The sequence below is a fragment of the Tigriopus californicus genome, chromosome 8, assembly GCF_007210705.1.
Source record: "Tigriopus californicus strain San Diego chromosome 8, Tcal_SD_v2.1, whole genome shotgun sequence".
Lineage (NCBI taxonomy): Eukaryota > Metazoa > Arthropoda > Copepoda > Harpacticoida > Harpacticidae > Tigriopus > Tigriopus californicus.
This window is the reverse complement of record NC_081447.1, coordinates 7,863,532-7,879,805: the sequence shown is the minus strand read 5'-3', so window position 1 is coordinate 7,879,805 and position 16,274 is coordinate 7,863,532. Positions and strand designations below refer to the sequence as shown.

General features: G+C 40.5%; 2 protein-coding genes and 1 long non-coding RNA gene across 4 annotated transcripts in view; 1 reads left to right on the top strand and 2 right to left on the bottom strand.

Moving 5' to 3' along the window:
* The window catches only part of LOC131885036 (zinc finger and BTB domain-containing protein 37-like), an 18,470-nt gene extending 11,357 nt beyond the window's left edge, over positions 1–7,113 (top strand). Inside the window, exon 3 of one of the 2 annotated variants that reach the window (XM_059232962.1) lies at positions 6,463–7,113. In XM_059232962.1, coding sequence (XP_059088945.1) covers positions 6,463–6,725 — 263 coding nt within the window. In that variant the 3' untranslated portion in view covers positions 6,726–7,113. Of the gene's footprint in view, positions 1–1,009; positions 1,293–6,462 lie in introns of those variants that run through there. The other variant, XM_059232960.1, reaches the window with a different exon arrangement.
* Positions 4,947–6,703, bottom strand: LOC131885038 (uncharacterized). Its single transcript, XR_009373780.1, has 2 exons — positions 6,080–6,703; positions 4,947–5,462 (listed from the first exon to the last, which is right to left on the bottom strand). It is a non-coding gene; the product is annotated as an uncharacterized LOC131885038 (long non-coding RNA).
* A 447-nt stretch (positions 7,114–7,560) lies between the features above and the next one.
* On the bottom strand, positions 7,561–9,010 carry LOC131885037 (uncharacterized). Its single transcript, XM_059232964.1, has 4 exons — positions 8,498–9,010; positions 8,149–8,371; positions 7,958–8,078; positions 7,561–7,888 (listed from the first exon to the last, which is right to left on the bottom strand). The coding sequence occupies exons 1-4, from the start codon at positions 8,635–8,637 to the stop codon at positions 7,752–7,754; spliced, it is 621 nt and encodes a 206-aa protein (XP_059088947.1). The 5' UTR covers positions 8,638–9,010; the 3' UTR covers positions 7,561–7,751.
* Between the last annotated feature and the right edge of the window lie 7,264 nt (positions 9,011–16,274).

Sequence of the window (16,274 nt, the reverse complement as noted above, 5' to 3'; positions counted from 1 at the left end):
AACGCCACGTTTTTGCAATCACGTGACTAAAGTACCAAAATCGGACTCTGAAAGTCCGTTTGAGCCATTTTTCCTAGGTTTTTGAGCCGCTATTTTGCCAAATTTAATCGACTTTTTTTTACAGCTCAAATGACAACTAAGGAATGCGACATACACTGTACTTGGTGGCGTATAGAATACTGGCAGTAGGTATCTTTCTCGCCTCCTGCTTTAAAATATAATGNTATGTGTTGAAAAAATGTACATTTTTCGGTTTCAGAAAATCTGAAACCGATCACACTACCTCTGCAAGTTTGTGATTCCACGTTGCAGAATAGGTATCATGTATTACATCAATTAGTAGTTGAAAATTGCATCATGTAATGTCCTTGTCACATACCTAATATGTACTTTCTAGTCTTCTGATGTTGCATGTATATTTTGCATATTCTGATACAATAAATTTGGGCCATTTCTTTCAGCTCAATCAAGCAACGATTCATTAATTAACCTGAGCAAAGCAACTTTCTTGTAGATCAATCCAAAACACAAAAGCGACCCTTACGATGAAATAGTCAGCTTCTTTCTTTTATCTCAGCTTCAGATATCGAAATGCTTTATATAATCCTTAGAAACACGGCATGAAATGCAAAGGTTGTGATTATAAATCCAAGTATAGTTATTGCGTTCGACGTCACCATGTGGCTAAAAACACCAACATTGACTATGCTTGCCTTCGATGCGAAAACGAATCTTGGTCTGAAGAAGGTTATAGAATGAAGCATTAAAGATCTATCACAACCTTCATTCGACTCTTGCTGAAGTTCGAGATATAGTTAAACTAAACAATTCAATGGCTTAGATTAAAACCGTCTTCTTCAAATATGTATCACATTTGTCGAATTAATTTATTTTCTGGTGATGTTGTTGTGTACTTTATAATGTTTCTAATCTACCAAGAATGATAAGATGAAGTAAAACCCTTTTCGGCAAATAATGACTCTTGTAAGTTTCTTCCGTTTCATTTCAGTTTCAGACAAGGAAATGCTTCATAAGATACCTGGGACCAACAACTGCTACATTTGCAAAGTATGTGATTACACGTCAAGGCGCAAATATCATGTGCGGCGTCACTATATGGCTAAACATACCTCTATTCGATTTGCTTGCCATATATGTGAAAACAAGTCTTGGACTCAAGAAGGCGAAAGATTAAGGCATTATAAGTTCAACCACGGTCTTCATTTGACTGAAGCTCAAATTCGAACTATGATTGAAGAAATGAATGCCTTATAAATAAAGCTTTTGTGCCATACTTGTCAGCTGTACTGTGCATTGGTCCATGGTGCCTTGCTCTTTGTTCGACAATTTCTAATTTGTCTTTAGTGACAAGATTCTAGATGGACAAAGCTGATCAGCTAAGCTGACAACTGGAATTAGAATGCTTTGGGTCACAAATTCAATCTTTCAAAAATATGATCGAGTCGTTTCTTCAAACTAAATCCAACCAACTCTGTGTTCAGAGAGAAACTCGCTCTGCAAACATAATTTTTTTTAACGGATCAATATTTTTATCGAACGTGAATACACCCAGCATAAGTTAAAAATCCGTAAAAAATATTATCAAATAAGAACTGGGAAGAAACATGATAGGAATAGTTAATAATTAGAGAGCGGTGATTTTTTTTACAGTTGAGGGTAAATTCCAAACGATCGTGCAAACTAGTTTTCCTCACAGCAACGACTTTTCACTCCAGGTTCACTTGTGCTCGGACAACTCATTCAAAACTCTACAACGTCGAGCAGCAAGTCAAGAGGCCGGCGGGGAAAAATCTCTACCGTGAGAAAAACTAATTTAGACACCCCTCTGGAATTTGCACTCATTGACAAAAAAAGTTCTGGTCTCTTTTTCTATTAATAATAATTACAAGCATTATCACGGACTAGAGCTCAGTATGAAGTAACTAAGAGACATCATTCAAAAGGCGAGTAGGAGAATTTGACCAAAGATTAGTTTTTCACGACTGATACTGAAATGCAGAGGTTTTATTATCATCCGTATTGAGCACTTTTTCCGTTACTAAAAATCTAATTCCTGTTTTGGAGGTTGCCGAGAACAAACGCATTTTAGTTTGCTGTTGATCTTATCTCCCAGGAATTTTGAACTAAGTTGTGACTTCCTCTGTTGCTCCTTGGTTGCTGTGCACGTGTTGCGTTCGTAATGTTTTTGTGTACGAAATTACTTTAAAACCTAATGAATTTATTGCACATTTATGTTTAGCTTTAGCAGTTTCTCTCTGATGTCGTATTGTAGTATATTTTGTTCTGAATTGTTACATGTAGTGGTCGTAGTTCTTTAGTTTAATTGTATTGGTCATTAATAGTTAGAAATGATTATTCATTAGTGTATTGATTTCATTTTGTGTTCGATCAGTTTGTTGAGTTTATTTCTGTGTTTTTGTCTTTTTTTTCCTTCTGAACCTATGTTCTTGATTGCTTGCTTTTCTCTGTCCTTTATTTCTTGTTTACTATCTCCATCTTAGATCCTATTTTGTTTTGTGGTCCTGTATCTTCAGACAACAATGCAAAGACTTTTAGTTGTGCTCCTTTTCTTGGTCTCTTGATTTTGCTACTAATCAATAGTTCCTCAACATTCATGATAGAAGCTATCTTTGGAAAAGTCAGTAAAGTGGTTCAACAATGTTATTGACTTTCCATAGTCAATAAGCCCTTTATAATTGAGGCTTTAGCTGTCTGGGTCAATCAGACCAAGGTGCTGCTTGAACAACAGGCTCACCCAGTAGTTGAGAAGTTGGCAATGTAGAGGTTGAAGTAGTATCTCCTCTTGAAATAGAGCACGAAAAGACAATTGTATAGAAAACAGACTGTCCAGTTTATTGGAAGCAGCCTTGTCCTGCAGAAGGAAAATGCTGTCAGTTTGACTACCCGAAATGGTGTCAAAAACTTCTCAAGTTCGGCTTTGAGAAGTACAAAAGGAAGAAGGGATTTTCGACGGTAGATTGTGCTTTTTTTTCCAACCGTTCATATGCCGTCAGTCCATGAGACTTAAGACGTACTTTAATGTACAGTGTACCTCTGTCCATGTAGAAGGGACGCAAAGGAGGCAAAGGTACTGTAATGATTTGGGATCTTGACCCCGCTTATCAAGACAAACCTAATGGCGACTTGGGAACACTAGGAAATCCTAAATTGGTGTATGTACTAGAACACTGAGAACACTGAAAACACTAAGTGCTTGGTAGTTGCCAAAGTATACTTTATTCAGGTAAGGGAAGAGCACTTTACACGATGAAGTCTATGATAGAACTTAATGCTTTGGACAGGAGTAGGGGTTTATATACAAAATGGGAGGGCCTGTGTTACTAACTGCCAGGCTATCTCTGCCAATGCACTTTCCACAAAAGCCAGTGGCCGGATTAAGATCATAATTCTCGGAATTATGATGCTTCCAGCTTGCTGGTTGATAGATTTTTGCACTTATCCATGGGCACTTATTCATGGGAACTGGCTTCTCGAGTTTCCAGGATAACAAAGGCTGCTGCATCCTTGTAGCATTATCAGCTTCGGGGTGGCTGTCTTTACCGGCACTCATATCTGAGGGCACAGATAGAGTTGTCGCACCTTGAGACAGGTGCTCAGGTCGGCCTGATCCAGCTCTTGGTGAAGGGTACCTTCTTCATTGAGGATAAGGTAGTCCTTTGGGTTCCGTACTACCATTTCCTGGCCTTGTTTGGTGATAATGGGCATGGCCAGGTGCCGGTATAGGGATAACATCTCCTTTATGTTGTAGACGGGTACTGGGACCACTATCCATAGCTTGCCCTGCTTGATGTCAGTGAGGCAAGGGAGCTTGTAAAAGGCTTCCAGGTCCAGGGGGTCGAAAGCTAGTCTCAAAGGGCCATTGGCTTGGTTGGATATTTTCCGCAGGGTGGTTCTGACCAAGTCTGGGTGGAACAGCTTGATTGTGATTTGTCTGTGTAAGGCCTCTGTCCAGGTGTTGAGGATGGCGTGGATGTTTTGGGTAGCTTGAGTGACGGCATACTGGGATAGCGAGATGAGTGCTTCCACCTGAAGGTAGTTCCAAAGATACTGTTCTTGCTTGGCTACTCGGGTTTTGTACCTCATGTCATGCAGGACCAAGTCGTGGATTGTCTCATTCAGTCTTTGCTAGTCAGCGCTATTTTGTATCTGTCTGATGGCAGCGTCCACATAATGAACGGTATGATCTTGCCTAGCTTCCAGTTCATCGATGCTGTTGGAGAGGTGATGGGATTGGTGAACGCCATTCCCAAGGCTCCTCCAATGGCCAGTAGGGTAGCAGCCATGAGCATAGCGGCTCGTTTCTGACGAGGGGTAACACGGTCAAGCTGTTGAATCTCCTGTAGCCTAATGAGGAAGTGGTCTAGGTTGATGTTGATGGCCGCTATTTGCTTCTGAATGATGCAGTTATCTGTTCCGTTGAGGTCCTTATTGGCTTTGGCCACATACTGTAAGATGTCTTGTATGCGACCGTGTTGTTCCTGAATTGGGGTGATGTCCAAGCGGCCCTATGATAAGGTTGGCGGTAGAGTGCGTGGCTACTTCTCCAATTGTTTGAAGGATAGCTGGTTTTTTGTTGGAGTCGTCAGGGGTGGCAGTGATAGTGGGGATAAGGAGGTGGCATAGTAACAGTCGGGAAATAGTCTTGATAGTGTGTCTGTAAGAAGGCGTGGGGGAACTACAGTGATAAGGTGATTACAGTATTGGTAAACTACGGTATATGCAGTAGGTCAAGAAACAAAGAAAAGAAAAACAGAGACAACATCTATTTGGTTAGGCGTTTGGGGCTGGCGATTGCCAAGTCAGCAAGGTGAAGGTTGGGTGTACCACCTCTTCTGTCTTTGGGGTACGGGCTCTTTCAGGTGGCCTCTCTTCTAGTCCTTCCCTTTGCTGACACTGATTGTCTGGGTCGGCAGAGTGGGCCATTGCCGGCTTCTGTGGTTGGTTCCTCTGGCGCGGCAGATGGTGGCATATCGTTTGCTTCAGACTCCTTTGACCAGTCCCTACTTTCACTCTCTTGTTCCGGCGGTGGTTGCTCAGATTCGGCTTGAACTTGCTTGTTCGAGGTGGGTTCATCTACCTCGGTATCGGCATCTTCGTTGATAGAGGTCTCGTTGGAGTCATCGTCATCGTCGGACTTGTCTGAATCGTAGCAGGGTATAATGATGCTCAGACGCAACGGTACCATCGGTGAGATGTAGGCAATAGGGTGAGCCGGATGCCAGTGGATGGTGGAGTCGGTGTCGCTGTGCACCACTACCCGTGCATTGGTACAAGGTAGCCCCTATCTGGCGAAAAGCTATGCTTTGGGCAGACAGGGTGGAGGGGTGGACCATGGAGAGTTTGTGACTGGCGAATTCCTTAAGGAGTGTTGGCATGTCCATCGGGTTGAAATAACATTTGGGTGGCCACGCATTTCGGAACTAAATGATCCAAAGTTTCGTCAATACCGAACACAACTGGACAAACTGGACAAACAATGACGACCAAAGCAATCTTACGATTCCTCACCAATGAGTTCCTTCCCAGCTATAAGGTAGGACTGAAAAGTCTCACTGACAGGACGGCAGTTTGTGTCAACACTCTTCAGGTCTACTTGCCACAAATTGGCAGTAGTCGAGAGCCATACCGTAGCATGCGAGCCTCACACAATCCTGGTTGAGCGCATGCACCGCTCTCTAGAAGGCATCATCCGGGCGCTGATGCCGCAGGAGGACGCCCAACCAAACCAATGGTATCGGTTTGTCCCGGCCGCATTAGCCGCCCTCAGACAGACAACCTTGAGTAATTTGCCCGTCTCATCCCACGAACCAACCTTTGTCCAAGAACCAACCATTTCCGGCCCAGTTATTCTCAAGTGCTATCATACCAATCATACCTGCACCTTCTGGTCAATTAACAGACAGTATCAGCAGATTGGCCCGAGTTATGGACAAAGTTCGCACCCAACAACAAGAGAACCACGAGGCGAAAAAGCCGGGGATTGGGTATTTACAAGTTCCGAGCCAATGACCCAATTTCCCACAAAACTGCCACTTACCAAGATGTCCCTGTCAAGTACAGGTAATACTCAATGATCGCCAAGTGAAAATCCGCAAAGCCATCCAAGGCAATGAACGTCGGTCAATCACTTCCACAGAGATAGTCAGCAATGACCGCCTCACCAAAGCATGGTTCAGAACTCTTATCCAAACTTTGACAACATTACCACAACCCTTCTATTTCACTAAAAATGCTCGGTATTAGGTTATGTTATGGTTAAAATTCGTGGAAATTGTTTTGCCGAAAGGGTGACCAAAAATGCTTATAACTTTTTCTAACATAAAACATTATCTTTCCGAACCCTAGTCACTACCGATGATGTAGTTTAACCTGTATTTTGTGGAACTCGATATTAATGGCAGGTATTTCTTTTCCTTACAGTGCAAACCATGATGGTCGTCATTCCGGGGACAAATAACGTGATGTGCAAACTCTGCGGCTTCAACTCTAAATTAAAGAGCACAACTAAACGGCATGTGATTGCCAAGCACACAAATATTCGTTATCCATGCCAGATCTGTCCCAAAAGCTTGACTCAAGAAGGAATGCGAGTTACCCATTACAAACGAGCGCATGGGGTCTCCCTGACAGCCTCTCAAATTCGAGAGATGGCGCGAGATGAGACTTTAGTCAAAAAAGCATGATCAACCTTAGTGTTTTTGATGCTTTTGAAATTGACAAGAACAGTGCACTACTTAAAGTGACGCATATGTGCATTCGCTACAAATGCAGTGAACTTACATTTCTTTGCCCAGCTTTACATACGACGGATTGAAGCCCAAGATTTCGTCATTTTTGCTCCCCGAATTTAACGGTCCATGAAGCAAACAGTGTAAATAAATTTCCCTGACGAAGAAATAGGCTTCCTACGCTGTATTTCGGAGAGCTATTTATGACTTAGCCTCTACCAAAAAGAGGGCCCATTGGGCCGATTTCATTTTATTGAATTATAACGCGTTTGAGTTGTTTTTGGCTGATTCTTTCAAAATTTCATGTCATGTTTAATTAATGACCCAGGTCGTATAAAGTCCAGAAAAGAAATTGCATTCATGGCACGTCACGAGTGGTTTATTTAGCGATCTACCGTGCCTTTGCCCCATTTCGCTTGGGCTGTCTAACACTGGGATGAAGGGCTCCTATGCACCATAATGGTAGAACATCTACGTTCAAGTGGTTTTATTTTTGGTGAAATAAACTGCGTGATGGATTAGTTGCTACGTTTCACCTTTTCTGTTTCTCTACTAACTTGAACTTGAAAATCTTGAAATCGTTACAATGATGTAATCGAACATTGAATCAATCAATAGTTTTCAAGATTCAGGACAATAGGGCTCCATTCGCACTCTCTAGTTTTTATTTTGATATTATTCTGAATGGAAAATGTCACGGCTAAAACTATTGCTTGGATCTCCGTAACATTAAGGGTTTCTTTTCAATCAACTTTCAGTCTTGTTATATTCATCTATTATATTCCTCAAAACTAGTTATGACTTGTATTTCGAGGTTTGGAATGTCAATCGCTCACTCATAACGTTTACAACAATCATAAACGTAATATTAAAAGCTCCAACAAAGAGTGTCGAATAAAAGCCATTTTGTGTGTGCAGTGTGCAAATACAAATCAAATGCGGATGTCCTATGAAATATATACTTGTCTTACTTCCCGATTACTAGTCAGATTTAGATCGAACCCTTGGGGTATAAGCCAAGGCAACAATGATCACTAGTATATTCAAGGTTACCGAAACCGTATACTGGCAGAGAAGTAGTTTATCGCCAGAGGAAGTCAAAACAGTGTAAAAGCGTACTGAAAAAAAAAAAAATCAAGAATTAGTCAATCGAGTTTAAACGAGTAAATCTACACATCTATTCTTACCAGCTGAAGTGGAGGCAAACACAGCCCAAGGCACTCGGCTCACGAGGTCCCCGCGTTTGGTCCTGACTATCGTTCGGATTTGTGCAATTTTACTCATGGAAGTCATAGGAATCACTATGGACTAAAGGGAGAGCACAACTGGAATTCAAGTTCTACCGATGCATTCCAGCCAACATGTGTGATTGACGTACCGAAAGATAACTCAAAATTGCGATAGGTGCCACTTTTTGCGAGAGCACATAGACAAGCGACAAGTAAACGCAGAGATAGGCAAAAGCACGATGAAACACGACTGATTCGTAATAAGCCAATAAGCCAAACAGAATCAAGTTCTGTCCGATAAGGAAAGGATATTCCATAAAATCGCCAAGAGGATAATCATTGGCAGCAAAATAGCTGAAAGTGATCGACAAGCTAAAAGAAGAACAACATCGGATGAGTAATTGATTTAGATGCGATTTTGAGGCGATCAATAAGCGAGCAAATTTGAGAATTTGGGATTTCTGTGATCTTCACTCACTCACTCAATCACTCACGTACCTGATTGTTTCAAGGATGAGACTCAAAGTGGCAATGCCTTCCGAAGATCCACGGCGCAATTGCCCTAGAATTTGGGGTCCCTTCGATATCATAGAGAGGCCCAAGCAAACCAGATTGAGCAAATCTCGGAAATCAATCATCTTGAATGATGAACGACCGCAAATGTTGATAGTTATCAAGTTTTCACTCCTTGGTTTGTCCAACTAATAGGTATGTTATTGAACGAGATGAACAGTGGAGACCAGGGCGAATAAATCAAGAAGAAACTTGCCCGTGTTGGAAGATAATTTTGTGAGCGAATTGATCGCTAATTACGAACATGCGTCTCGCAAATATTTTTTTCATTCTTTAAAATACCACAGTTGACCTCATCCACTCGTGAATTATGAACTAAGAAAGTAAGCAAACTAGCGAAGATGAATGTAAATAAGCGATGTTGGATGGATGGCATAAGAAGTTCTTGATCCAAGAGGCTCTACTTGATTATAAACAGTCGGTGATAAGTTTGCCTGGTTGAAATGAGTTTGGAGGCCAAATTAGAATATACTGGAAACCAATAAGGTCAGACATGTGCCTAAGACTCTAGATCGGATTGCAAACCACCGTATTGTGTGTATTTTGCGATTTCGTCAACAAATAATTTTCAACTGTGGACTTTAAACCGGCCCAAAGACACAAAAAATGATATGTTAATTCTAAAAGCTTCATATTGAACCATACTGGGAAATGCCAGATGTTACCTCATCCTGCCAGAATTTGAGCCCATTTAGAACCCTCGCCTCGCCTCCAAATATTTGCCAGTTTTGACAAATCTGGCATCCTCGACGCCAAATTGGTAGCTATGTTCTAAGTGTGATCGCCAACCCATGAGAGGAAGAAAACGCAAAATAAAAATAATATCTTCTCTCTCAACCTCTCAAATAAGTAAGAGCAGGCACTTTTGAGGGAAACGGAGTAATACCAAAGTCCGCTCCACTAGATTTTAATTTGAATTTTAGACTCCAATGTATTTATATTTTATCAAAAGCATCCAAAACAGTTCAATAAAAAAGTGTCATAGTTGCTCAGAAAAGTTATTACTTGATTATGAAGCATTCATATGAGTTGAAAGAACAATATGTAGCTCAGAGCTACAATATATGCCTAAATGTCTAACTTTTGGTTTGAGGGCCATACCCAGAATGAGAACCATAGTTTCACAACAAATGCACCAAATTACTTGAAATTTGGTCAAGATGTTCCTGAAACAATAATCAACTGGTTTGTACTGATGGGATATCACTACTAGTTTGGTGGAGTTTCTGTCAGTAAGGGGGATGTCCACTTGCTTCACTAAAACGATTTATCTTCTTTTTGTCAGACTAGCTGCGTCCACACTCCAGGCTTTTACTGGCCTTCAATGAAACAAAAAGACTCATCTCCTCTTTACAAAGCTGAAAAAGACTAATGAAATCATCATTCAAGTCCTGCTTTCTTATATGGTCAATTAATGACAAAGAAAAGCTCGTTTTCTGACGAAATTTATCGGGGAAAATAACATTTTTTTACGAGTCAAGTCCTTTCTAAAAGATTTGAGTCCGGCCAATTTCTCCAAAATTATGTGAAGCACTTGAGTGTATTCGGACTCAAGTATGGACACACCCCAGCACTAGTGACTTGTTTCATGCATACTGATGAAGTACCATTACTAAAGGAAGTCTTTACAATGGCATGGAAGTTTGATTCGCATGACCACCCAAAGACAACAAATCACCATCTGGTCTAGCTTGCCTCCCAATCCGACTCAATGGTTGAAGGCAATGTGGATTAAGTCCTTGAACTATATTTTTTCCTCAGTGTTTTAGAACTTTTTTGATTGTAGTTATCTGATTCAAAATGGGGTTTCTTAATTTTTCTTTACAATTTCTAAAGCATCTGGCCTTCACCAGTCCAGGTTATTTGTGAAGACGTTTGAAAATTAAGCAAAATATGATTTACCTTCATGACAAAAGCTATAATTACCCCCTGTTAACGCTGATACACAAATAATTCTTTGATTTTTCATCACTAGATAGGGGTAAAAAAGTCAAAACCTTAACTTTTCAAACTTTTTTTTGGCCTATGTATCCGATAACATTTTTGTGCTTGATTCCCACCCTTTTTTAGTGATTACCCCCTTTTTTTAAATCTTTTTCAACCTTTGACTTACTAGTTTTAACTAGTGCCCTGTATTAGAAGAGTACGACAGTTAGGTCAGCGCACCGTTGCGGTTGAGTTTTGAACCTTCAATTCCGTTCCAAAACAATGAGTTTACAATGGTCCCACATCCAAACCAAGCTCATTTTTGTAAATGTTTGTGCCTTAAGGGTGATTTCTAAGGCTTATGTTATTCTTCAATCATATCGAAGTTTGGACGAAATTAAAATGCAAACTTTGTGGTTTAAGATATGATACCCTGTCTGTAATGGATGGAAAAGAGAATGTGGGTCTGCGATCTACTTGCACCCAGTCAATTGCGCTTGGTCAGCTGGCTTGCCAGCCAGCCTGCCCGCGAGGCAGAATTTGGCCCATCTAGCTAGAGCTAGAGAGGTGAAATCTCCTCAACATGGCAAAAATAATGCGTGTGGGGGTGGGTCGGGGCTTTCCTTTAGGGAACACTGTACTGGTGTGATCAATCCGCCCATGACGCCAATTTTCAAACCAGTACTGCCAAGTTTCATCCCAGTTTGATTTTTTCAGTTAGAGTGAAATCACATTTTCTGACCCCAAAAAACAATCTGAGATCAATGTTGGGAGTACTGGTATGAAGGTTTGCAGAGTAGGCAGATAGATTACAACATTACTAGTTCAACTTATTTGATCAAAACTGAAATGACTATTCAGCTTCAACTTATAATTGATACTAAGGGATTCCAAGCTCAAGCGCAGTTATGACTTTCTTCAAGTTTTAATGGTCATTCACAAGCATTTGGAAAAGTCACGTTAAGAATGTTGTAGGCACCTGAAAGTTCAGTCAATCAACCACTTCTGACTGCCTTCCCAAGACTAAACTGACTCAGATCATGGGAGATAACTGCCTGATCCATCAAGCAGCCTGATGGTGCTGAGTAAAGTGGCTAGATCCCAAAGACTATATGTGTATAGACTGCTTGTTGAAATCTTGAGGCTGACTTGGCATTTGTTGGCAGTAAGCTGTCATTTTGGCGCTCTCGTCGCATCAGTTCAGCTGATGCCAAAGACAACTTGGTGGCAAAACATTGAACTCTGTAGTAGCAAAAACATTGAGGGAGAGTGTTACATTGTAGTTTAATCTTATCCTTGGCCCGTAATTGTCAAAGTGAGTGGTTGATAGAGGCATGACATGGTTCCCCAGAGGGCGTGGGTTTGACTCTTGCCTTTGGAGAAAACCTATTCATCAACCATGGCCAAGGAAGCCATGAGGTCAACCTATCCAAAGCGCAAGGCCGTCGACAATATTTGCAAGTGAGCCTTCTTCAGCCAGCTAGAGGTACCTCCAGACCCGGGGGATTTTGCCCTTGGATTGACCAAGAAGACCATTGGACTGGAAGAGCCTTGAGAACCAAGTCAAAGGAACTTCAAGTTGATGGCATCAACAGAGCAACTAGAGTAATGAGCGGGCTATCCAAAGACATGAAAGCACTGTTAGAATAGTAGAGAACGCCACTCACCAACAATATCCTCAATGAGTCAACTGGATATCATGGTTTCATCTCTCTTGACGATGCTTTGGGTTCCATGACCAGCGGCTCAATGAAGATTGGTCTGTTTGAATAAACTTTTTAAACCCCACCACCTTATGACCACTCAATCCCATCTGTTTTGAGAAACCAGTCAATAACTTTGGCCAAGAATGAGTTTATGCCAGCATGAGAACGAGGTGCCGTGAAGACATGAATAATGGTCTTCCAGATTTTGCAATTTGAGATGTGAGGCCTTTTAAAAGACCTACTGTTAGCTCCCAAGACTTTGACTCAAATGGCAGCAAGGCTTAATCACGGACAAGAGATTTGGAATATGACTGAAAGCAAAAATTTGTTATCTCCTACACCATTCAATTTATTCAAAGGAAGCACTTTGTACTACTACAAGATGTTGTGGAATAGATGAACTTGGCCAGTTTTGAGCCCAAACTATGCTTAGGGAACTGGTCAAATTTATGGTCTGCATCATTACCTTTTGACAACATAACATTGAAATGTACTACTTTACTGGGGTCATGTCATATTGTGAAATGTGTATAACTGTATGCATAAATATCTTATACAAAAAGCAATTCAAGGATAAAAGAATGAAGTGGTCAGTCAAGATTGATAAAATAGTTGATTAGAAAGCAATATCACAATGAATTTGACTAGGATTGGTTCAGTGCACATGAAAAAAGTGAAGAGGGGAATTGCAGATAGTACATAAATCAGTGGGTAGAGGTAAATGATGAAATTCTTGGATATTGCAGAGAGGAGGATGGTCCAGATAAAACAGAATCTGTTTTAGCTCCCGTCGTTGATGGCATTTGGCCGTGGGCTAGACAAAGGTGCGTGACTGCCAATACTCTGAAGGAATGTTGGCCAAGGACAATAAGGTGTAAACAAGTCCTTGACCAGGAAGGACAATTTATGTCCGGACATCACCCCCAGAAAGGTCAGGTTCCCAACGTTGTTGGACACTGACCTTACTAGCCCAATTGTGAGGGGCTCAGTTTCTCATAGAAAATGGGTCCATGCATTGTTGGTATATTGGGGCGTGCACAGGTATTGTTTGAGGAACTTAGTGAAGGTTGCATTGGTGGACATCAGGGCGGATTGGGCAGAGTTGGGAAGCCAAAGGTGAAGGCTGTAGAGGAAAATTGGTTTGATGTAGGTCTGGTAGAGTTTGATTTTATAAAAATCCTAATGCATTAATTTGAAAAGTGGCTCAGAGTTGCTATGACCAAGAGCAAGCCGTTTTGGAGGGAAGTTTGTTCACAATCCATATTTCAAGAAATTTGTGGCCTAAGATCCGGGCTTGGACCAAACCCATGATGAAGCAGAAGACACGGGTATCACGGGTCAGATTGACACTAAACATGATTAGTTCCACTACCTGGCTAAATTTGGTGGCTTATTTGTCAAATGGTTTGAAACCTAGGCACTTCATACAACCTCAAGACCTACATGAGCTTTTGACAACATAACTTAGAAATGATTCACTTTACAAGTAAATGATATAAAATGACCTACATTTAATTGAACAGTTCTATGTTTCTTATCATATCATTTTTATTCACAAAGTGGCTCAGAGCTGTCATGACCAAGAGCAACTTAGTGTGGCGGGAAGCTCGTTTGCAGTCCATATTTCTAGAAGTCCATGATTGATTACACTTGATAAGCTTGTATTTTATGTGAAAATAGGAAAATGTAAAAGAAATAATTAATTAGTGCTGTACATTCCATCTAATTTGACAATCTTACGAAATTTGAAATATTCTGATGAAATTCATTTAGCTCTTGAACATAAATGAACATTTCGTTTTGAACATTTATCTTATGAAGTGTTTTCAAACTGAAAACTGAACTAAAATCATTTTCAAATACCATGCTCCTCGATATGTCAGGAAAGCAAGTATATCGCTGCGCTGCTCAATTCTAAGCCCTTGTTTTATGTCCAATCCTGGTTCCATCATATTTTTATTTTAAGATGCTGTGAAGACATTGATTAATTCGAGGTTTGTTGGGATAATTTTCCTCTGTTTCTGTGGGGTCACGAGACACATTTGTCAGATATTGCATCACATTCTTTTTCTTTTGAAAGTCTGTTTGACGCAATTAGTCTAACTAAGTTCACAAAGTAGTATTGTTGAATATTGGGAGCATTTCATTGCCAGGTCACTTTGTAAACTAAAACACAACGTCTTTCTAGTACTATAAATTTCAACTCGTGCCACCAAGGTAGTTGCAAGCGACCTCTCGCGTCACGGACCACTTCTCCCTTTTTGTTGCCTGGCTTGCTAGATCCCCTTGCTAGATCCAGAGCTTTGGTGCTGGGTTGCCCTGGGTGACCATTTTAAGACAAGTACAAAACGCTATGGATGAAGGCTTTTTGGCCTTTGTTCAGGCCACATTCGCGAACCAAAAGAACAAAAGAATTGGAGATTGAATTTCTGGTTTGCTAATGAGCTGCCCCCAAATGAGTTCATCAAGGAGGAGTGGCTAGCCAAAGGGGAGGAAAGTCGAAGAAAATCATTGAGAATCGTACTAAAGTACGGAGTTTATGTACTGAGCCCCATCCGGTGTTTTGCGCACTTGACCCGCTAGATGGCAATTTCGAAAGTCAATAAGTTAGCATCCAAGCTTATCGATACTTGACAATACTAACCAAGGCCTCATTTTTTGACTAGCCTGGATTGTGGAGGGCTCAAAAGTATATTAAACCCTTACATGCAGGCTGAGCAAGTAAGCAAACATATGACTCAGGAACACACATACAAGACTAGGACTTAAACCAAGCACACTTGATCAAACTTACAAAATCTCTTTATTTACACTCATGGGTTTACAGGGAGGACCCAAAAACAAAAAAACTCTCTGATTGAAAAAAGATTAGTTGGCCGTACCAGCTAAACCAGCCACTTTACACAAAAAACTTCTCAACTAAAGTAAATTATAAAAGTACATCCATACTCACTTGGCATTGCCAGTCTCATCTACGTGTCGTTAAGTATTATAGATTATAATCTTGGACACTTTCAACATGTTCCTAAAATTAACTTGATGTTGGCTTGGCATGGAGGAGATCCACAAAATGTTGCCTTTGTGAGTTGAAATCCGATATTTGTTTGACTTTGTCAAAGCTTCTTCTTAAAAGGTGTTAACAATACTAATTCAATGGAAAAAAGTTGAAGTTGTCACAGCTATCATTTATAAACGAGGAAAATTATTTTTTTCCACAAGGATTTAATGTTACCCTGTACAATGGAAGTAACTAGTGAATAAAATTAAGTGCCATAAACTAAAATCTGTCTGTCTGGCTCTGGCCTCCGCCTAAACTACCTAAACTAGTCCTAATGGCCCTGACCTAAACCTGGGAATAATACGGCGCTGGATAAACAGGAGCGCCATAATTTGATCATGCCTCCCTGAGAAAGAAAGCATTTTTTTAACAACCACAGTTATATCAGTCATTGGCTTCTTTCGGTGAACGAAGTATGGTTTACGTTATCCACTTCAGATGGCGCTTTGTGAACTAGCCTCTACCAAATGTAGGGTCGATTTGGCCGATTTATCTTCATTGAATTATATTGCGTTTAGGTTGTTTTAGTCTAATTCTATCAAAATTTTATGTATAAGTGGTAACTTATGGCACATAATCTGAGAAAAAATTCAATATGTTAACAATCCACCAGGCTTCTTCCCAATTTTGTTTGGACTGGCGCTGGAAACGACGGCCTCTATTAAAAAGCAAAAAACGATTGGGGGAGCAAAAGCAAAGGCTGAAATGATTACATAGAAGTTACCCCGAATGGAATCTGGTGCTAGCGAGTTCTTTCAGTGATGTAATTTGTATTTTATTTTGATTTAAACATTTCTGTCTCCCACATGTTCATCATTTTTTACCTAAAGCAAAACAAATAAAATCAAAACAAAACTGAACAAACCAATGAAAGCATTGCATTGGAAAATAAAAACATCGTTTTGAATCATACCTAATCCAAGGATATCCTATCCTAAAGTCAAAAACGTGTCACAAACAATAGATTTATGCTTATTGCCAAGCTTACAATAATGATAACCTAACCAAACTA